Raw genomic sequence first — 23,091 nt, 5'->3', positions numbered from 1 at the left:
ATTGAAAGCATTACTGTTTAAAGTTATGTTTGTAAAGAATAATTCCATAAATATTACATAAAATCGACTAGGAACCCAACTGAAGCACAAATTCAAGATGCAAGGGTAGCATTTAAATGGGTTATCCAGTGTGAATATTTTTATTAGAAGGGTCCCTTGACAGTAAAGTCCTCCTTACATGATCTGATATTTGGCATAACAATAACAATCATTCGTAAAAAATGCCCTTTCTTGCTTATTAGTCGGTGTAAACAGGCTAAAAGCCACTTGTGAACAAGCAAAAAGTTCAGTTGTGTGCTCTTGGATCATTTCTCATGGGCCTAAAAGTCATTGTTGTTGGTAACACATGTCCATTTGAAAACAAAGATGCTGTGCCGACAATGCATACGATCGTAATAAGTATAATTTTGTCCCCATGCAGTTTCCATCGGGCCCACGTAAAAGGTCCCTTAAATGAACATAAATCACCTATTAACATTGTCAAGTGGCTCTCATATGGACAGAAATCTGCCCATGTAAGTTTAATATAAGCTGATCACTAGATGATCACTAGATGTCGTTCCGGAACTTTTTACATGAGCAATTTCCCTGCAATGCCACCATAGGTAAAATCAAGCATTCCATAATTTTGATTAACACTAGTGGGTGTCCCTTTAATGTATGAATATGTTACATTGTTTTTTCTGGCTAATAAGTGAAGGTTGTCGACAAGAACTTCCTCCTCTCTATTAGCTCAGAATTTCTTAAGTCTGTAAATAAAATGTTTTTTCTTAACCAGACAACCTGTAGGATATAGCTACCCCAATCTTTGTAATGAGACTTTTTTCGAACCTTAATAATCGACTAGCTAAGAATTTCCAAGCAATGTTCATGTTTATCTATTGAGCAAAAAGTATCCACTGCTTTTTACAATCTTTCTGAAAATCCAGCATATAGGGATTAGGGCACAGCATTTTGTCACATTTTGTCACATTGTCTGAGTAAGTTCTATTTTCAGCTTGTATACAGACCATCCTTGGTGGTTTCAATATGGTTGACTTTGTTGTCCTTGGTGGGGTTTGAATCCAGGACCCAAGCACTGCAAAGCAACAGTGTTATCCACTGAGCCACCATGTTGCAGATCAATGTAACTTAGAGTGATTGATATAAAAATGAATTATCCTATAATATGCTTTCCCACCTATGACACCCCTGAGCCTACATGCACACCTCTTGATATTGCTTAATTCCACCCTTCCCCAGAATAAACAGCAACAGTCTATGTGTATGGGGTCCTCCTCACTCTCCCCCGACAGGTGATATTGGGAATAAAAGTACCTGGCCTACAGAATTTCAATAGATGATCCTTTTTTTTCTCCCTTGAGATAAGCCACTGTACGTTTTAAGACTCTCTTAGGCTAAGTGCCCAAGATGCAGAAATGCTCCGGATTTTTCCTGAGCATTTCTGCATCTCCCTGGCAGAAAAAACGTATGCAGATTTTACATGCATTTTTTCAGCTAGGTACAAGCGTTTATCACGCGTTTTGCACATGCGATTTCGCATGCGGGATGTCAAGCGCTTTCCAAGCGATTTTAGCATCTCTTGGAAAAGTGCTTGACAATTTGGTCACACTATATAAATCCATGCAACCGCATTGGATTTTATATAGTGTGACCAAGTTAGTTAAAAAAAAGAATAAAAATGTAAAAAAAAAACAAAAAAACATTATACTCACCTTCCGATGGCCCTCCTTCTCTAGTCTTCCCGGTGTCTCGCGGTGGGGTAAAAGGACCTTCGATGACGTCATTTAGCCATGTGACAGGTCACGCGACTGCCAACGTCAGTGGTCGCGTGACCTGTCACATGACTGAATGACGTCATAGAAGGTCCTTTTACTCCATCGCGTGCCACCGGGGAGCCAAAACGTACCAGATAGAAGACCGCAGGCCATCAGAAGGTGAGTATAATGTGTTTTTATATTTTAAATTATTTTTTATTTACAGGTACTATGGTACCCGGGTCTGGAGGAGAGTCTCCTCTCCTCCAGGCCCGGGTACCATCCGCACATTGAATCGCTTAATATCCGCATGTGCACATGTAGTCATGTGGATATTATGCGATTCAATGCAATTCAATGGCGGCCAAATCGCCCCGATTCCGCAAATTAATTGGTAGTGCTGCGGATTTTTCCACAATGATAATCCGCAGCGGAAATTTCTGCAGCATGTGCACAGCACATGCGGATTATCATTGGGGACCATTGCAGACCTTCTACCAAGCGTTTTTTAACGGAATTGCCACTGCGGAAACGCTTAAAAAATGCATAGTGGGCACACAGCCTTACACAAGTTTTGTAACTCTGTCCCAATGTTCTTTGCAAAAACTTCTCTAGAGTTCGGGCAATAAAACTCACTGTGCCCAGATGTTCAGAATGCATTAAAAGGAGAACAGGCCATAAACTATACACAATATGTTTTTTTTTTATTCTCTGTCTTTTTTCTCTGTGTGTTATTCTTTCGTATGTGTTTTCCAATTGGAAAATGCATATATTTAGAAACAAAAAAGCCACAAAGCAATTGTAAAAACTGATGAAAATCATGGCAGTTGTACAAGTCAGCAAAAAACTATGTGTGAAGAATTAAATTCGGTAAATACTAGCATTCCCAATACTACTATGTTTTCCTAAAGTTTCTTCCTTCACTCCGAAGACATACTGACAATGAATTTAGATTGTGAGCTCCAGTGAGGACATGGATGATAATGTCTGTACAGCGCTGTGGAATATGACGGTGCTATATAAGTGAGTAAAATAAATAAAATAATGAATTTGAAACGTCTTTTCTTAAATCTGTGTTGTCACTTACCTCTGTTATTCCTATGGGAAATTTATGAACAAATTGACCACTGGTGTTACCATTTTTCTTGTTTCAGTCTGACACTGGCATGACTGATTGGTCAGTGTCAGACTGTGTATGTATATATCTCTGGCCAATTATTAGGAATTAGAGTTCCCAATAATTGGCCCGTGGAGACAGGTGCCAATGACCTAATGAATGAGCAAAACGCTTGTCAGGTGAAATGATTTTTAAGCCCGATGAAAATTCATTGCTTTGCCATGAGCAATGATATTCTATGGGCACAAAGTGAATGTATAAGGGTTCTTTCACATTGCGTTTGTGGGTCCCGTGGGGGCATACGTACAAACCCCCCACCCCGCAAAACGAGATTCGGACATATGCGCCGACGGGGCCATAGACTGTAATGGTGACAGTCAGATGCAGTCTTCTACGTCTCGGTATCCGCCTCATGTAGGTATACACTCTCGAAAATGGTGCACGCAGAGTACACGTTCACTCTGCTGTCACCATTACAGGCTATGGCCCCGTTGGAACATACATCCGAACCCCGTTTTGCGGGGAGGAAGGTGGTTCGGAAGTATGCCCCCACGGGACCCACGAATGCAATGCAAAGGCAACCTAACTGATCGATCTGTGCACATGGAAGTGTGGTCGGCTTGTCTAAGCAGGCTATTAAACAACTGCAAATTGGCATGTCTATGTAGCCAACTGGCGGATGTTTAACGACCATGGGTCAGCAAGTCAAAATGTATCCTCGGCCTAGCGCTCCTGTTTATGAGCTAAAGGCATATTTTCAGGATATTTTCCAGACATTTAGACTTGGTTATGTTTTTCAACTTCAGTTTACATTATAGCAGAGCACCTGACGCCAGAGGACAGTGGATATGATGTTATTTTAATCCTACTGATATTTTACTCATTATTTACAGAAGGAAAACTCTGCCATCTCTTATCTGTGCTGAGTTGATTAAGTTAGTTCTCATGTTGTAAAGACAATAGCTTACTATTCACTTAGTTTATTCATTAACAAAGAAACTCTAATGTCACATAGAGTCGTATAGTCATAGTACTGAAAGTGAGCTAATGACCAGATATAGTTCAGTGACCCTTCGAGGGGTCACTCACTGCGATATCGGCACACACTTATTAATCATAAGGGCAGAGTTCATACCACGTGTGATGTCATCTTAATGCCATGTTGCTACTGACAAATGTGATTCCACTAGACTTTCTTATTTCTATACGAAATCCTGCATTAGATTACACATATGATAGGCATTTGTGCTTTGCGGGATAAAGACTACTCTTAGTAAAAACCTTAAACATTGGGTAGTAAAGCAATGTACAGGAATAAATTATGATAAATTAATGAACAGTACAATTTTGTATAGTATTATTCTGCTCTGTATATGTATATAGCTGATAAATACGTATATCAGCAAATGTCCTTATGTCTTATTAAATATTTGTATATGGTGACTGCAGTGTGTTTTCTATGGCCGCCAACACAACTATAACCTGTATTCTAACCCTTTCTTCTGTTTTAGTTCTTAAAATTTGGCTACACACGTAATGGCCCAAAGTATGTGGACACCAAGAAATTTTGTTTGATAAACTTTTTACTTTAAAACCAAAGGCATTTATTTGACGTTGGCCCCCCGTTTCCATTTCTAATATCTGTGTTCATTGTAATATAGCCATTATACTTCAAAAGATGTCTGTTCAGTCTCAAAGTATTAGCGAGCTTGAGGGCTTCGATGATGAGGAATAGTTTGCAATTTATATTACAAATTATTTGTAAAGTTTTATGGTTATCAGATGGTTATCAGTGCTCGGTGCAGGCCATACAAAACCAAAAAAACTATTTTTATGCTACTAGAAATGTGCAGGTGGTGTGGAAACATCATTGCTATATTCAATTTTCCATATTCTCTCTTCAAATTTAGATGTTCCTTTACGTAAACTTCTGCCTGGCTGTTTAAGACCCCCAAATGCCTTATCCTTTAATTAGTTGCTCCCCCGATTCATCTTAATCCACCACCATCCATTTTTCTTTCCATGGGCACTCCTGGTCACATCAGATTCCACGTCTTCTTGCTACAATCCCCATGATTTTTTGTGCTGGCTTCTCGGCATCTGATCAGTTAGATCTCTCTGGTTCCGCCACACCTATTTGAAGATGTCACTTATCTCTTCCTCTCAGTAGGAAGATGATCAGCACTGTTGACGTTTGATAAGTAGGATGTAGATCCAAATCAAAGAATACAGAGCACCACAGCACTTTAATTGTAGTGAAGATGATAGCTTTATTGGTCAGTCTACGACATCCAAAGGGGTAGTCCACCATTTGACAACCCCTTTTAATCACTTCAGTTCCCATCATAAAATTAAAAAGCTGGACACTTACTTCCTAGAGCGATACGATTCCAACCATTTCGAAGGTGCAATTCCTGGCGGTCACTTGAAATCGTTATGTTACATGACCGCTGCTGATCAGCTGCAGCCTTCACTATTCTATCACAATATACTTTCCTTCTGATGGAATATTGCCGCGCTGCAATGGATCAGTAACTGCTGATTGGCTGCAGTGGTCACATGACATAAGAATGTCATGTTACAGCCAGGAATTGTAGTGCCAACATTGCTGGAATGTCACCATTAGGGTACAACCTCTTTAAGCTATTCTTTATATTAAGATAGTGGCTAAAGTGAATGCTTTGATCTATCCACACCTTGGACATAGTGATGAGGAGTAGTAGTGATATCAACCTTCATCCTGCACACTACTTCACATCACAACAGGCCATGACAAGGTTCGGATGTGTGGAAAACGTAAGTGTCATAGACTGATCTATCAATAGTTCCATCATCTTACCTGTTATCTATATGAGTACTGTCGTTTTCAGATTTCTCACTGTTGGTGCATGTGCAAGAGGTCACTGAGCTTTCTCAGGCTGGTCCAGCATCAAAACCTGTGGCACATGACCTGTAAGGTCCTTTCTAAGCACTGGCTGGAATCACAGGGCTCAGTGCAAGAACAGAACGTTACAAGTAGTAAAGAGAAGTGGTCCAAAGTTGCAAGCGTTAGTTACTACTAGCTCATTCATTACATTGTTTCTTTTGCGATAGCTTAATGTTACCTGGGTGTGAAATAGTAGAAGCCCAGTCAATACAAACGGAATCCACATACTTTTGGTCATGTAGTATAACATAGTAACATAGTTTGTAAAGCCGAATAAAGACTTGCGTCCATCAAGTTCGACCTGTTAGTTCTGTAATTGCTAAAGTTGATCCAGAGGAGGGCAAAAACCCCAAATGATTTGGCCAATCTTCACCTGAGGAAAAATTCCCTCCCGACTCTGAAACCAGCAGTCAGAATAAATCCCTGTTTCAACCTACTATTTTATTTTATTTTTAAGTATATGCTGAAATCTGCCTGGTATCTAGAAATGCATCCAGTCCCCGCTTGAACTGGTGTAGTGAATCTGACATTACCGTCTCCTCACTCAGTGAATTCCATATTCTCACTGCTCTTACCGTAAAGAACCCCTTCCTATGCTGGTGCTGAAACCTTTTCTCTTCCAGTCTTAGTGAGTGCCCTCTTGTTACCGTAATATCCCTCCTTTTGAACAAATCCCGGGCAAGATCTCTATACTGTCCCCTAACATATTTGTACACATTTATTATGTCCCCCCTCAACCTTCTCTTTTCCAGGCTGAATAGTCCTAGTTTTGCCAACCTCTCTGGGTATTGCAGTCCCTCCATTCCCTTTATTAATTTTGTTGCCCTCCTTTGTACCTTTTCAAGCTCATTTATATCCTTTCTATATATTGGGGCCCATAACTGAGCACAGTATTCCAAGTGTGGTCTGACCAGTGCTTTGTACAGTGGAAGAACAATGTTCTCATCCTTTGCAGCTATACCTCTTCTGATACATCCCATTACCCTGTTTGCCCTTACAGCAGCGGCCTGACTTTGGGCACTCCAATTTAGTTTGCTATCAATCAAGATGCCCAAGTCCTTCTCCATCTCTGAATTCCCCAATGATTTCCCATTCAGTGAGTACTGGTGACTTCCATTTTTCCTTCCCATATGTATGACCTTACATTTCTCCTCGTTAAACCTCATTTGCCATTTAATGCTCCACCTACCCAGCTTATCCAAATCCCTCTGTAGGTCTGCACTGTCCTCTTTTGTATTAATTGTTTTACATAACTTTGTGTCATCTGCAAATATTGATATTTTACTATTTATCCCGTTGACTATGTCGTTAATAAAGATATTAAATAACATTGGGCCTAGTACAGATCCCTGTGGTACCCCACTAGTGACGCTTACCCAATCTGAGTATATTCCATTTATAACCACCCTCTGCCTTCTATCCTTTAGCCAGTTAGCTACCCACTTGCAGACATTTTCCCCCAGCCCCATCATTCTCATTTTGTATACCAACCTATTATGTGGCACGTTATCGAACGCTTTTGAGAAGTCGAGATACACGACATCCACTGGTTCCCCCTGATCTAATCGAGAGCTAACCTCCTCGTAGAAGTCAATCAGGTTTGTTTGGCAGGAGTGATTCCTCATGAATCCACGTTGGTTCGGGATTAAAAGATTATTAGCATCAAGATGCTCCGTAATTGCCTCTTTAATGAAGCTTTCAAAAATTTTGCCCACAACGGACGTCAGACTCACCGGCCGATAGTTTCCGGCGTTACTTTTTGCTCCCTTTTTGAATATTGGCACTACATTCGCCTGTCGCCAATCAAGTGGCACAGACCCAGTCTCAACAGAGTCCTTAAATATAAGATATAATGGTCTGTCTATCACATTACTTAGTTCCCTTAGTACCCGTGGGTGTATGCCATCAGGTCCTGGTGATTTGTTTATTTTAATGTTACTGAGGCGTTTCTGTACCCCAGCTTGGGTTAGATTAGTCATACTTAGTGGAGGATTAAGTTTGTCACTTCTCATTTCTCCTGTTAGTTCGATTTCCTTTGTGAAAGTTGTCGAAAAAAAATTATTTAATAGATTAGCTTTATCCTCATCTTTCTCTATGATTTTGCCTTCCTCACTTTTTATCGGTCCAATATTATCCGATTTAATCCTTTTACTATTTATATACGTAAAGAACAGTTTGGGATTTGATCTACTTTCCCTAGCAATACGTCTCTCTGTTTCCTCCTTCGCTATTTTTATTTGTTTTTTACAGGTTCTCGTTTTTTCCTTGTAACACATTAGTGCCTCCTTACTGTTTTCCTGTTTTAATCTCTTGAATGCCTCTTTTTTGCTGTTTAACGCCCCTTTTACGTTCTTGTTCAACCATATTGGTTTCCTCTTATTTCTGGCCCTTTTATTCCCATACGGTATATACCTCTCGCACTGAGTATTCAGAATTCTTATAAGATACAGTTCTGTATATATGTTGCTAAAATAATTTACCACTTAGATTACCAGTTTGTCATAGGTTTTACATTTTATCAATACAGGTCCCCAAAGGCTTTCCTACATGTAAAATAACAAACAGGACAGTTATACACCCTGCGTGGGTTTAGTCCCGAGTTTCTGCTTTTGTTTATAGACCGCTGTTGTGATGTCACAACTACAGCGTATATCACCACTGCCGCCAATCACTGAGCGCAGCAGCTCGTTCTATCTACATTAGAAGAGCCACTTAGCTCAGCGATTGCCTGCAGTGGTGATGTCTGCTGTAGTTGTGACATCACCGATGCAGCCAATACACAATGATCAGAGCTGGCGATGAATCCACGAATGGTAAGTACCTCCTGTGTTTGTTATCTTACATGCATGAAAGCATTTGGGGACCAGTTTTGTTAAAGTGTAAAACGTCTTCAACAAATATATTTGTGATATAATGTAAAGTAATAACCTGAAGATCATCAAGTTTTCTATTGTTTTACTTTGTTGTAACAATTTTATCATGAGATTTGATCCAGTAATAATGGTGTTTCTGAGAGATTCGTGAAAGTTATCTCAACAATTATTGATATTTAAACTGGAAAGGTATTACCACAATGTTATAATTATCCTTAAAACAACGACCTTCTTGCTGATGATACTTATGATATTTCTTGTATTGTCCATTTGAATTTGTGAACTATATTGTGAGTAATCAGAAATGATCAGATGCCAGTATATCAATACATGGAGACAACGCAGGATGCCCGGTAAATGGATAGAATAGTATAAATGGCGATGAGATAATCTGATGCACGGGATATTAGCTAATGATCTCATTGAGGTGCTCTTCAATGTCATCTCATATGCATGACTCATTATATTAAGAAGTCAAGTTCTGATGACAGAAGATGAAGCTTACACTGATAAGTGACCTTTCATATTCCGAGAGGATAGAGATTTTATACAAATTCCCTATTGTTAAAGAGGGTTTCCTCTTAAAATAAAAATGTAGAAGGAAAGAACATTAGTTGTCTCTGGGAATGAGTGGACCCATGGAAGTCCTGGTTCTGGTACCCAACACAAACTTTATTCCAAAGTTCAGTTCGGGTACCAGAACTTTATCCAAACTTGGACCAGAACCCAAACCCCTCTGAAAACAGTGGAGACTCGAACTTTGGACCTGGAAAAAAAATCTCTGCTATGGACTTTCCCTGAAACTCCAGACATTGCAACAGACTTCCAGGAGAAGTCCATGTTCGGCATTTATCACCATACACTAACCCCGAATTTTTAAGTTCGCTCATGTCTAGTTGTCTCCTCTCCAAACTGTCTTTACCTCCTACATAGAACATAAACACTAAGCGGTGATATCAAATCTTGGCCATTGCTTTGTGTTCTAACTTGCTTGCCAGCTTGCCCAGGGCCCCCAATATTGTTTAATTCTCCAATGATATCCCATGTCAGAATAGCTGAACTTGTGCATATGAAATGACTGCACTAACCTGCACTTAATGTGTCTGCAACTTAAAGGGGTTGTCCGGTACTTTTTTTAAGTTGCCCAATGTGCTCAGCATGTGGGCATAAGTATTTCTGTAAATACCTTGTGTTGCAGATAATGCCTGTGAGCGGCTCTATCACTGGCCGCTCACAGGCATCACGTGACCCCCGGCTGCAGCCGGCGCTGACATCCGATGATGTCATAAGTCCAGGCTGCAGCCGCGGGTCCCTCTTCTGCGTTTTACCGGTGGCTGCTGGGTTGTGGGCGGGGCTATTCCCCTGCGTCACACCCGGCATCCACCGCGCTTTCCCAATGAATGGGGAGAGGGAGAGTGCACCAGTGACTTCAGTGCGGGGTCACGTGATGCCTGTGAGCAGCCACCGATAGTGCCGCTCACAGGCATTATCAGCAACACAAGGTATTTACAAATATACACATGCTGAATACATTGGGCAATTTAAAAAACGTACCGGACAACTTCTTTAAAGTACCACTCCAGAATTTGTTTATCTACCCATCCATTAGTTATCACAAATGTATACTCAGTGTATGCATTAAAGCACTTGCTTATTGCTGTCTTCTGCTGTTTTCAGTGCTGCTCCTGTCCTCTCTTGCACCATTGGAACGTAGTCAGCTCACACAGTGTTTCCATGTGGACCAAAAGTCACTTTCCCAATGTAAGCCTATGAGACACAGAATGAGGATCTCATAGACTTACATTACAAAAGGAAGTAATGGACGGCTGTGTGAACCCTCCAAGAAAGAGCTGCGGTCACATGATGCAGGAGAAGGACTGGATCACTGCTGGAAACGGCAGAAGACAACGACTGATAAGTATTTTAATGTACACACTGAACATACATTACTAATAGCTAACAGATATGGAAATAAAAATAATAACCCACTGGAGTGGTGCTTTACAGATATACAGCAATTGCATTTTCTTGCAACTTTGGTGCAGCCACATGATGTCATTTTCAACAGTCACATGACATCACATGGGTCACTATCTACTATTGGATACTATTTCTCAATTAGGCCTTATTCCAAAAGACCTTCTGATGTTTTTTTCCCTCTGGATTAGTAGTTTCCTAAAGGATCATTTCTTTTATATGGCCCTACAACTGGATCAAAAAATGTTGCTTGCCACATTTCTGTTTCTGGCCATGAACACTGGACCGGTACCCAAAGTGCACAACTTTTTCATCAGATGTGTCCAGTTCAATTATAAAGAAACTAGCTGGACACAACAGATATATGTGGAATCAGCCTTCCCTTTGCAGGAGTATGATTCCAGCAGGGAAGATTTCACACATTCATATAATTCATTTGGGTAATGTGATCTGCTTTGTCTGGGCTCATTTAACTGAAGTCTTAGTAAGTTGTTAAAAGACCCCTGACATAGACTGGACAGCACAGGCTCTACAGCATGAATCACACAATGTTAAAGGGGTATTCCCATCTCCAAGATCCTATCCCAATATGTAGAAGGTGTAATAATAGTAATATTAGCAAATACCTCCAATTAGAAATGCAGTATAGTTTTTCTGGTTCACTATATCTCTTTTCTAATGTGCAGGCGGCATTGCAGGACCTTAGATATCCATGGTTATGACCACTAGCAGCTAGGTAACTAACTGTCTCTATATCAGTGGTCGTAACCATGGTACCTAAGGTCCTGCAATGCCTGCACATGAGGAAAGAGACATGGGGAATCAGAAAAAATATACTACATTTTTAATTTGAGGTATTTGCTAATATTGTTATTATTACACCTACTACATATTGGGATAGGATCTTGGAGATGGGAATACCCCTTTAAGTGGATCTGTCACCAGATTTCACATTACAAACTGTATACTATTTACATTAGATAATATATAACTAATGAGACTAGTGTACTTACTTTAAAAATCCATGTCAGGAGGGCTTAACAAATTCTGATATTAAAATGGGAAATCTGATGACAGATCCTCTTTAAGGAGGCAAATTTGTCTTTTTATTTGGTTTAGCTGATGAACTGCATGAAATTGTACATAATTTTTCTCTTTTTTGAGATACAAGTTGTCCACAGATGAGAATAGGTAAGTACCAGGAATGAAGGGCCAAGTGCAATGAGACCTGTATTGACACACTGCTCTGATCTTGAAGGCCATTTACACTCTCAGGATACTAACAGAGAGATTTTTATTTACATTTTTTTCTCATTTAAAAATTGCTAGGGATTTTTATTGGAAATGTGACTCATTTTACTTTAATTTTCTGCTGAAATAGAAATCACAACTGGAAGCTGGTATAACTGACTTTTTCAGACACTTCCTTGTGTTAAAAGTAAAAGTTGTAGTCGTCATACCTCCTAAACTGTAAGAATTTAGTCACCAGCTTTTTTTTATTTCAGCACTGGAGTGGTAAAACCAGTCTAAGTTCCCTGACCCTAGTATTATACTTACCAGCCGCCTTCCTCAGCTGTTCCCAGCTCCGCTCCAGTCCTGCGATGCCATCTTCTGACTGACCAGAATTCAGAGGTAACAGTCACAAGCTCTCAGTGTAAGTCTATGACAGTCTTATTCTGGCTCTCGTAGACTTACATTGAGTAGGGACTTCCGGATCGCCAAGCAAACACTGGAGTCATCCAGCAGGTCACAACCTGCAGAAGACCGACCGGAGCAGCGCCAGTAACAGAAGGAGACAGCAGCTGGTGAGTAAAATACTGGGGCAGGGAACTTAGATTAGTGGCACCACTCCAGAATTGCAATAACAAAAACATTGGAGTGGTGCTTTAAGCAATTAAAAGGGTATTCTCATCTCCAAGATCCTATCCCAATATGTAGTAGGTGTATTAACAATAATGTTAGCAAATCCCTCCAATTTGAAATGTAGCATAGTTTTTCTAATTTGCTATGCCTCTTTCCTCATGTGCAGGCACTGCAGGACCTTAGGTATCCATAGTTACGACCACTAGCAACTAGCGGTCACTATATCAGTGGTCGTACCCATGAATACCTACGGCCCTGCAATACCTGCACATGAGGAAAGAGACATAGCGAATCAGAAAAACTGTACTACATTTCTAATTGCAGGTCCTTGCTAATATTATTATTAGTGATGAGCGAGCATGCTCGTTACTCGAGATTTACGAGAATGCTCAGGTGTTTTCCGAGTATCTTCAGTGTGCTCGGGTGTTATGTTTGAGTCACTCTGTACGCATGATTTGCGACTGATAGCTTTAATACATGTAAGGAATGCCTGTTTCTTAGGCATTCCTCACATGTATTAAAGCTGTCAAACAGTCGCAAATCATGCACACGGGAGTGATTCAAACATAACAGCCAAGCACGCTGAAGATACTCTATGAGCACCCGAAAGGCTTAATAGAACATACTCGCTCATCACTAATTATTATTATTACTACACCTACTACACATTGGGATAGGATCTTGGAGATGGGAATACGCCTTTAAGTCTCTAACTTTGTGGATCTAGATTAGGTTTGGCCAAAATATCATTGCAACCTCTAATAATTGAGAATATTTTACATCATTTCTTACTGGCATCTGGCCAGCTACCATGTGAAATTGAAGAACTGCACTGTGTATGTAGAGACAGCTTTTGCTCAATATTGCACACTGGGGTTTTCCAACTTGTCCAACAAGATTATGTGATTATTTTTTTGCCACTGGCCTTGATTTGACACAGTAAAGTGTCAGAAAACTGTGAGATGTCTCAGTAGCCTTATGTGTCCAGCTTCAAGGTTATGTTGCACTTGAAGCTCGTTACAATAAGTATAGTAATACTGAAATTTGCAATTTTGGAAAACTAAGAATCATAACTAAAGTTACCATTGAATTCAACATCACTGTCTTGTTAATACAAAGGTGTCAATAATGCCAATTACCAAGGCATATAGTCTTTTGAGTCATTGATTTTGGCCAATGCTTTAGACATCAGTTCACACCAAGCAATCAATCCCCAAAAATATGCATAGCAAATGTATAGGTGCACTGGCTATGTGCCTGCTGGTTCGTTAAGTCTTCACCAGTTGATGGTTAAGAAGACAGACCCTACATCTCTAGAATATAGCACCTTTATTTCTGTATAGCAAAGTTGTGATGCATCACTGTAATTAAAACCACAGCACCGTATTTCATGTAGCTGTGCTATTCCTGACCAATTCACCATGTGTGAAGGAGACCATCCTCTAGATAGGATAGCACTTGCTGCACAGGTAAATGAAGATGAAAGACAAAATAAAAAAAGAAAGTGGCCCCAAATGATAGGACACAGACTTATTTGAAGTGGCAATGCCACGTGGACATCAAATTCATTTGTTTCATACACTACTCAAGATAAAAGTAATTCTTTTTTACCACAGTCCTATATATTATATTTACATATTACGGGAAACGAGTTACAATATAGCATTGAGGTCAGATTTCTATTGTAACTGCGGCTAAAAACTTTTTCTCCACATCTCCAGCTAAGTTCACACGATGGGTAGTTGGTGCATTTTAGATGCTGCTGATTTTCTGGAGCATCTCTGCACCAATTAGCTAAATTAGGTTATTTATGGTTTTCGTTGCATTTTTAGTGTATTTTTTACATGTATTATTTTTGTTGATTTTTACAGGGTGTTTTTTTTATGTTATATTTTAAATAAAACTGCTTTGATTTGGATACTTCTTGTTGCTTAGCTTTAATAAAACCTGATTGATAAAGCTATTTATGGATTACATGAGCTTTGTGCTTTACTGCTGTGCAATGCACTAAAACTGTATATGTGTTTTTTTACTTGAGGATTTTACACATCTCTTTCAAGTCTATGGGGAAAATCTGCAAATAAAGTGCATATTTATTGCAAGAGAAATTGCATGATACGGATTTAAAAAACGCACTGCATGTCAGTTTACACAGCGAAATAAAAAAACCTTTCTATAAATCCCATCCACTTTGCTAGAACTATAACAATCTGCGTTTTTTTTCTGCAATGAAAATATGCAGTGTTAAAAATGCAGCAAATATTCATTGTAGGAACTTAGCCTTAAAATACTACATTCCTTATTCTGGCGTTTAGCTTAATAACATATTTCTGAACACTTGCATTATAACATTACCTTCAGTTATCATGGTACCATGTATTATAGATGACCATATACCACTTTCCATCTTCTTCTAGTCTTATTTTAGAGCCTTAAATAAGTTAAAACCAATACAGAAACACAAATAAGTAATGATCAATGTATAGAAGTTTTAGATACTTGGTCTCCTATATTTTGCCTCATTGTGGCATATCTGTCTTTCTTTTACCAACCAAGATGACAGAAGCATTATCAGTGAGAGTTGGAGATGGCAGATTGGTTAATTGCTATGGTGAGGTCCAGTAATATTGAAAGCTACCAGATAGCATGTTTATATGATGCTTCTCTGTGTGATGATAATAAATATACAGGAAGATCAAACAGAATTCAATGTTAGTCCTTTGGAAAGATTGTAATGATCAGAATACATATGTCATGACTGATGCCCATCTGTCCCAATCAGATCAGTAGTAATTGTATTGTAGGGATATAATTCAATTCATTAAAGGAAGGTGAAGAACATGAGAGCTTACTACTTACTTAGAAGATATATTGCTATGTCAATTGAAAACTGAGAGTAATCAGTTATCATAATAGGGTGAACAAGCCTTGGGTGAACCTTCAGGACACATAGTCAAACTAAGGACAAACTAATTGAAAACTTAGGTGACCAAATAAATCAAACTTTCTATTTCTTATTCTACGTATTCTGGTCTATTGGACATCAGTGACTTGTACCTTTAAAGTGTGAACACTGCTGATACTTTTTCAGCAAAATATATAGGAACCTATTTGAATGAATACCTTAAAGATGTGCATCATAATTTATTCTAATTTCTTAAGAGACCGTGGAAGAAGACATTTTTTAAATTGAGGCTGGAATAAAACAATGAATATATTCTTATCTACTTTTGAATAAAGATGATGTTGCCACATTTCCACTACATTATATACCGAGTTTTATGTATTATTAAAAAATACAGATAAACTTTGGAGTAAACGTCATTCATTCAGCTGAATTCTGATTGGCTGCTCTGATAGCTGCTGCACTTCTGCCCTTTGATACTAAACAGTACTTATCTGATTGTGTACAACAAACTCAGTCCCTTAAGGTGGAGGCGTATAGGCAGAAATAAATTAATTACACCATTGCTCTTCATTATGCTACTGTAGAACAATATATTAATTGATGAGGGATGAAGATTTTATGAAAGCTCCCTACTATATAATACCTAATTGTTATAAAGTGATGACTTTATATTCCAGTTTACTTATAAAAAATCACAAAAAGTAAAAACAAAAAAAAAATAAAAATTCATAGATTACCGTAGGCTACCAAAATCCTCACATGTTAAAACAATTTTTCTGAAAAATGGATTGGAAGTACAAGTTGTGGTGACTTCCTAAAAAACTTAGACAACTCAATTGCATTGCTGGTTTCACTTCCACTTTGAAGAAGCTTTAGTCCCAGAGAGCATGAAAACTTTTTCTATTTTTCTATTATAAATAATATAATTCTAAGTATGATAAAGAATAAAATATAGAAATAATAATAATATTAATAATAATAAATCATAAAGCATTCCATTCTCTAACCTAGTCACTAATATTTTCCATTTACAGTCTCTAGTATTCATGTAAAATTTAAAAATTGAATTTGACTAATTTTAAAATTTAATAATCAATTATTTTATTCTGGCAATTATTTTTTATAGAATAAAAAAAATGTATTTTAATGTAAGTCACTTAATAAATAGGATAACTCTAAATGAATACTAGAGAGAATGAAAAAAAAGGATTTCACTGTACAATAATTTGTGAAATGTGGCTGAATAATCAGCGATCTTGGAACCGTGAACTTCTATTGATCAGCAAGTGTGTCCAGTCCTAGAAAGAAACAGGCCTACATTAAGCCACAAAAGTAATTCCAATCGAGTGTAAAGGAAATGCCTAAACTGAATATGTTTGATGCCCATTGTGAAAAATAAGAGTAAGCCCCAAGTGTGTGGAATAACATGGATTGAATCAGAGAACACAAGCAACCTCTAGACACCAACAGAGGCCTATTATGGCAGAAAATCATTTCAATCTAAACTGAGGCCCAGAAACAAATGTAAAATGACATACCACTCACAGGAATAGGTTGACACCACTAAAGTGAAACATATGCACTCATATTCTTCAAAACGTGCACTTTGCCTATCCACAGTAATACACTTATCTGCAGACGTTTCCAAGTCACAAAAGCCCAAAAAGACTACTAAGGCACATTTAATGTCTTAGGATACAATTATGTAGCGTGCACTTAATAAAAATTATAGAAAGGGTGCTAAATATCCAGAAAGGTAAAATGTTATTCACTGATATGCTCAAAATATTATTTTTGGAAAATATTTCCTACCAGAATCTAAGTCTATTCTTGAACTTGATGGACCTAGGTCTTTATTCAACCTACGTTACTATGTTACTATGTTGCTTCAGGTAGGTCTAAACTCAACTAAACATTTAAAAAATACTAAAATAGAAAAACACAACAAAATATTCTTTCACCTCAAACCTAAAATTATCAGCAATAACAAAAAATAAATCTCTTAATGTTTTACAAAAGTGAGATGTAAATTTTTATTTCAATGTAAAATATTAAAGAAATATCTCTAAATATTATTATAATCAATAGTAATAAATAATTATAATTATTAATGATCTAAATGTATATATATATATGTATATTATTCATATTTTTTTTAAATGTTTAAATATATATGATAATTATATTTCGGTGTACAGGTACAGTGTCATCTACAATATATAAGCCCTTAAAAATCACTGTTTCGAATAATGGATTTTTTTTTATTATCATGAAAATATACTTTTTTTCAATGGATAAAGGAAAACAAAAATAAGGAAACTAAAATAATTATGTTCAGCAGCAGTAATTCTTGAGCCTCTATTTCCAAATATATATCAATAGGTGTACAGTTCATGCACACAACTATTGGAACTAATACCACTAATAACTATGTATATACATATTTAATATATCTATCTATATAATTGTATATATGTGTGTATATAAATATATATATATATATTTATATACAGCTATCTATATATACATGTATCTATATATATAGATACATATATATATATATATATATATATATATATATATATATATATATATATATATAATGACACACACACTCTTATTGGAATTAGAGAATTAGAACATCCAAATTCCAAAGAGGAACATATTTTCTTCTGTGGTGAATAAACCCAGATCCACAGCTATCTACTTCCCTCCATATTTACAGCATAGCACACAGTATACATAGTATATATGTATATGTGTCTGGTGAGTACAGGGAATTTGTATGCAGTAAGTGCAGCACTCTCCAGCAGACACTCCAGATTGGCAGATTAATGCCCAGATAACGCCAAGAAGGGGATCCTACATTCTAATTCAGTCGCTTGTTTCCACTATTGATCCATGTAAATAAATGGAGATTCTGTTCCACCAAATTGTTGTAAAAATACACTGTAAATCGAAGAAGACTTCTCCTTATCAATCGCTGCTTTCACGGGGATCACCGAGGAGCTTACAAGTTACTGTTTGCCTTCCAGATCCACTGGTGGTCATTACTTTAATCCCATTTTATCCAATTATGACAGGGAGAGAGTATAGTGAAATGATGTGCATACACCTATATGTGTGTATATGCGAGATCGCTATACCAGCTGCACACTGGCATTGGGTAGCAGTGCAGTGAGGGCAGTTAGGGGCACAAATAATCTGCATAGATCTCTATACTGTGTCATTGTGCATGCTGTATAATAATAGAATAAATGGAGCCTGGTAGAGATCCCAATCCCTGGGACAGCACACACACACTCCTATCACATAGTGTGTAATACAGGGGCTACTCCTTCCCATTGCTGTCTGTGGAGCAAGTCTCTGCTAGTGACAGCACCTCACACTGACTGCCTGCCATTCTCCCGGGACGGATTAATGAAGAGCTGCCAGTTAATTAATCCCTCAAATAAGACTCTGCTTTCTATTAAACTCCAGGAATCACTTATTGCACAAATCTGCACTGTGCAGAGATTAGGCTTCAGGCATTCTGCACAGACATTATAGTAACAATATTATTATTACTATGTATAGTATTATTCTCAGTTTTATCATTTGTAATGCTGCTACTACTAATAATAATAGTAAGTACATCAGAATGCTACAAGGGTCAGGTTTGCAGCACCATATTGCATAGTAATAATAATAATAATAATAATTTATCCAACACAATCACATAGCACTAGCCTTGGGGCTTCCCTATTAACCCCCAAACTGGACCTGGGATTAAAAAGTGGCCTCTGTCACATTTCCCTTTAATATAAGTGAAACAAAGAGAAGCTCCCTGACAGCCACCAATACAAGCCCCCTGCCATCACTCTGCTGTATTGTATCACAGCTATAAGCATGAGATCCCCATATACATAATGACAGATATTACTAAATAGTCAGCCCATATTCACATCTGCCACCATGATCCAGCCCTTAATTCTAGCCTCATGTAGCCTATTTCTATGCTGGTTCTTCCACTGATCTCAGTAAGTGTAAACGTCTCTGCGAGTATTGATTTATCGACTAGCAGATAGGTATCAATCAATCAATCGATAGTAATTGTTTGACAAAGACAATGGGTGGGAGATAAGAGTGGGATCTTCCTCGTTTTTCTATCTGCTATTTCCACATGACCCTGAATCCTATAAAATAATAGTGCACCTGGATTATTTTCAGACACAGTCAATAGTAGAGAGAATAGCCCTGCTATTGACAGTGGACGACCCCATTGTAATGTGGTGAGATGATCAGGGTGACAATGACAGACTAGAGGTGGTGAAGAATGCTGGGTCTGGAGAGACAGCAATGGCAGGAGATGACCCTCTCAAGAATACAAGGGTACAGATGGTATATAATGCTCCTCACAAAGGACACAGGGTGAATGAGACTATATGGACCCATCTACCAGGAGAAGTGGCAGGGTATAGGACACTAATTGTATTGTACAAGAAAGCACAAAAGCATCAGAGAAGTAGGGAGAATCAGGAGCCAGAGGCTTCACAGATGGAGTACAATAGAAGATGGGCTACATATGGGGAGGGGGCTCACCTGCTAGCCTGAGAGCTGACATCCTCTGGAATTCTGGCTCCTGAAGCCACTTCCACATCCTACGAAAGGTCTCCCGGCCGGATTTGAGTTTGCTCCAAGGTTTGGGGTTCCTCAGCAGATCTGAGAGGGTCCCTTGTGAGCGGCACAGCACCCTCTGCGCAAAGATCGCCTGGGGGATGCTGTACCGCTTCAGCTCGGTAGTGATTCTCTGAGCTACTTCTTTGGTATTGATTTCTTCCATTTGCCCTGAATTACTTCCATTGTTGACTTGTGATCCAGTCACAGATGAAGGGTTCTGCTCCCTAGTGGAGCCCAGGATTTGCCCGTGAGTCTGGGCGTTTAAATGGGCATGAGGGTGATGAGGGATCCCATTGATAGGCACCATGCCAGCTGATGGCGGGGTGAGATGTTGCTCTCCATGCCTTGTCAACATGGCAGGATGGTGGGCTTCAAAGCCATTGGGGGTGAGCATTTTCTCCGTAGGCATGGTGGCACTGGGGTGGGTATAGTGAGGCAAGCCTTGCTGGGCATTGTGGATACTCCCCAGACCAGATCCGGAGAGGGGAGACAAGCTTTGTCCCATGCCGGTGACCTCCTTGTGGTGGTAGGGGGTGTACAGATTGTTCATAGAAGTCAGCCCTCGGTCATCCCGCATGAGGGTGAAGCTGCCGCTGACATTGCCCGGTATCCGCTGGTGGGGGTGATGGTGGTGGTGGTGGTGGTGATGGGGGAACTTGTCCGATACGGTGGAGATTGGTGGCAGGGGCTGCAGAGGGGTGAGGGTGGTGTAGGTGCTGCTCATACTCATGCCTGGTGGGGTGTCACACGCCATGGTCATGGTGGGGTGCAGTGCTCCCGTTAAGGCATGGTCTGGGGGTCGGTGGTGGTGATGGTGGTATTCTCCTCCGTCCAGGATGGAAGCCATGCCCATGGATCTGGGATGAGCAGCCAGGTGGTTGCTGCGGTGTGCCACCGGTCCTCTGTGGTGGGGGCTGCCGGTCATCAGATCAGCAACGACCGATACCGGATCATGGCTCACCCCGTGCAGATCGCCGATATTGTCCATGGTCAGCTGAGCGTTCATGATGAGCCGTGCAGGCGTGTGGACAGCACATGTATGTGGCGTGTGGGTGACACGTCCTGGGAATAATGTGCGGCGGTGGCGGCGTCACATGGAACTTCTCCTCCGCTCCACTTACTACCATTAGATACACTGGGTGTTATTGGGGTGCTTGTTATTATGCTTCAAGGCCCGTTCCCCTTTACGAGAGCAGTGATTGCAGGCTGCTCAGTCCCCTCGCCATCTCCTGCCATGTCCCTCACTGATCAATGTGTAGTCACTGAGCTGCTGCCCCTGCAGCTGGCGAGCCCCACCGCGCCTGCGCACTGGAGAGGAGAGCCCAGCTCCTGTCACATCACTCCCACTTATAATAAGGCTCCTATTTACCATGTACACGCCAGATCGCAGGGAGCACAGGAGGCACGTCCACACACCCCAAATATAGCCTTCTGTATGGTCAGACCTAGAAGGGCTTTATCTCATGTGCACTTGTTCTCATGGCCATGCACTCTATTGTTCCCTGGAAGCAGCCATTTCAGGCACAACTGCAATTGGATCATCAGTAGAGAATTCAGAAAATATTCTCACTTCTTCATTCATTCCACATGTCCCCCAGCTCTGAGAATCTTACCATATACATGGCTGATTATATAAATATATATATATATATATATATATATATATATATATATATATATATATATATATACAGGCTTTACTTTTATAGAGATGTTGAGTGTATGCAGAGGGCCCCTTTAATGATCCCATCAGCTTTGCATACAATCAGGGTGTCTATGAGGAAGATTAACCCTTGGTGATTGTATATAGTAATCTCCATATTTGCTGGGACTTGTAGTTCCCCAATCATTGTCACCATGTAATAATGTATGCAGTGATGGTGCAGGCACATAGCAGTGTTAATTGAGTCAGTGGCTCTGTCCCTGCACCTCCCAGCATGTCAGCCAGTGGAGTAATTACATCTCCCTCCATGTCCCTCCCATTTGGTGACTTTGCATTAGAAGTGCCTGGGTGCTGCTCAAATTGAATTTTAATTTTAACTTCCGGGTTTCCTCTGCTCATTACATCAAGGCTATTCCTATTAAGCAGGCACCTTCTTGGCACAGCCTGGTACCTTGTATCTGCCACATCTTCTAGTGAGGAAATCAGCACTGATATATATATAGTAGGTGATCTGCAATTCATGTTCTTCCTGGAACTTCCATACTAATGATCAATCCATTTATCTTCTCCATATCCTCGTCTGTGTATCAGGACTGGAATCAGTAGCTTGTGTCCGGCATTGTGTTGTGCAGGGATTAGCAGAGATCATGGCAGGGGCGATGCAGGTGCAGAAGAAGACACCACAGCAAGTACAGATGTGTCTATTGTGTAAAGCCAGAGACAAAATCACAGCAGCCGCAATGTCCCTTCCCTCAGCTGCAGAGTGATCAGCCCCACACTTTAACCCCTTCCCAACACAACAAATCACTCCAAATAGTCAATACATATTATTTCCAAATCCGATATTTATTAAATGATTTTTACCACTAGCAGGATAAGATCGTTGGTTAGAAAATCATTTTAACGACACAAAAACAATGATGTGAATGTGATGGGGAATATTTATATACATTGATTAGATAATGTATCTGTCCCTGATACTAAACTGCCGCTAATTACCAGACTGGTAAAAGCCAATCACCCCCAGTGTAAAAGGAGAGGGAAAATGGCCTTGAGAGCAAAGACATTTACATCAAATCAAACATGATCAATGCTGGATAATAACAGATACACATAAAGGTTCTTAATACAAAAAAAAAACACCAGCACATCCAACCCAAAGAAAGATACACAAAATAAAATGTATCTATGTATGTATATTCTAGTTATATTTAGATCGTTTTAACAATTAATATGTGGAACATAGAAATGGATATGGATAGTCTGTATAGCCATATACAATTAATCAATAAATCATTTATATGGATTTTACATGAATTAAAAAATATACATATATATAGATAGATAT

The 23,091-nt window shown here is 39.3% G+C and overlaps 1 protein-coding gene across 2 annotated transcripts in view; it reads right to left on the bottom strand.

Annotated features, from left to right (window-relative positions):
* ONECUT1 (one cut homeobox 1) overlaps window positions 1-21,390 on the bottom strand; it is a 58,266-nt gene extending 36,876 nt beyond the window's left edge. Inside the window, exon 1 of one of the 2 annotated variants that reach the window (XM_073653018.1) lies at window positions 20,003-21,390. In XM_073653018.1, the coding sequence (XP_073509119.1) occupies window positions 20,003-21,086 (1,084 nt within the window). In that variant the 5' untranslated portion in view covers window positions 21,087-21,390. The remainder of the gene's footprint in view (window positions 1-20,002) is intronic. The other variant, XM_073653017.1, reaches the window with a different exon arrangement.
* Window positions 21,391-23,091: the final 1,701 nt, after the last annotated feature.

Source organism: Phyllobates terribilis, unplaced genomic scaffold (assembly GCF_046119375.1).
Source record: "Phyllobates terribilis strain yellow unplaced genomic scaffold, ASM4611937v1 Scaffold_11__3_contigs__length_659146591, whole genome shotgun sequence".
In the NCBI taxonomy this organism is placed as follows: Eukaryota; Metazoa; Chordata; class Amphibia; order Anura; family Dendrobatidae; genus Phyllobates; species Phyllobates terribilis.
The sequence above is the reverse complement of the archived record's forward strand: the minus strand, read 5'-3'. Positions and strand labels throughout refer to the sequence as shown.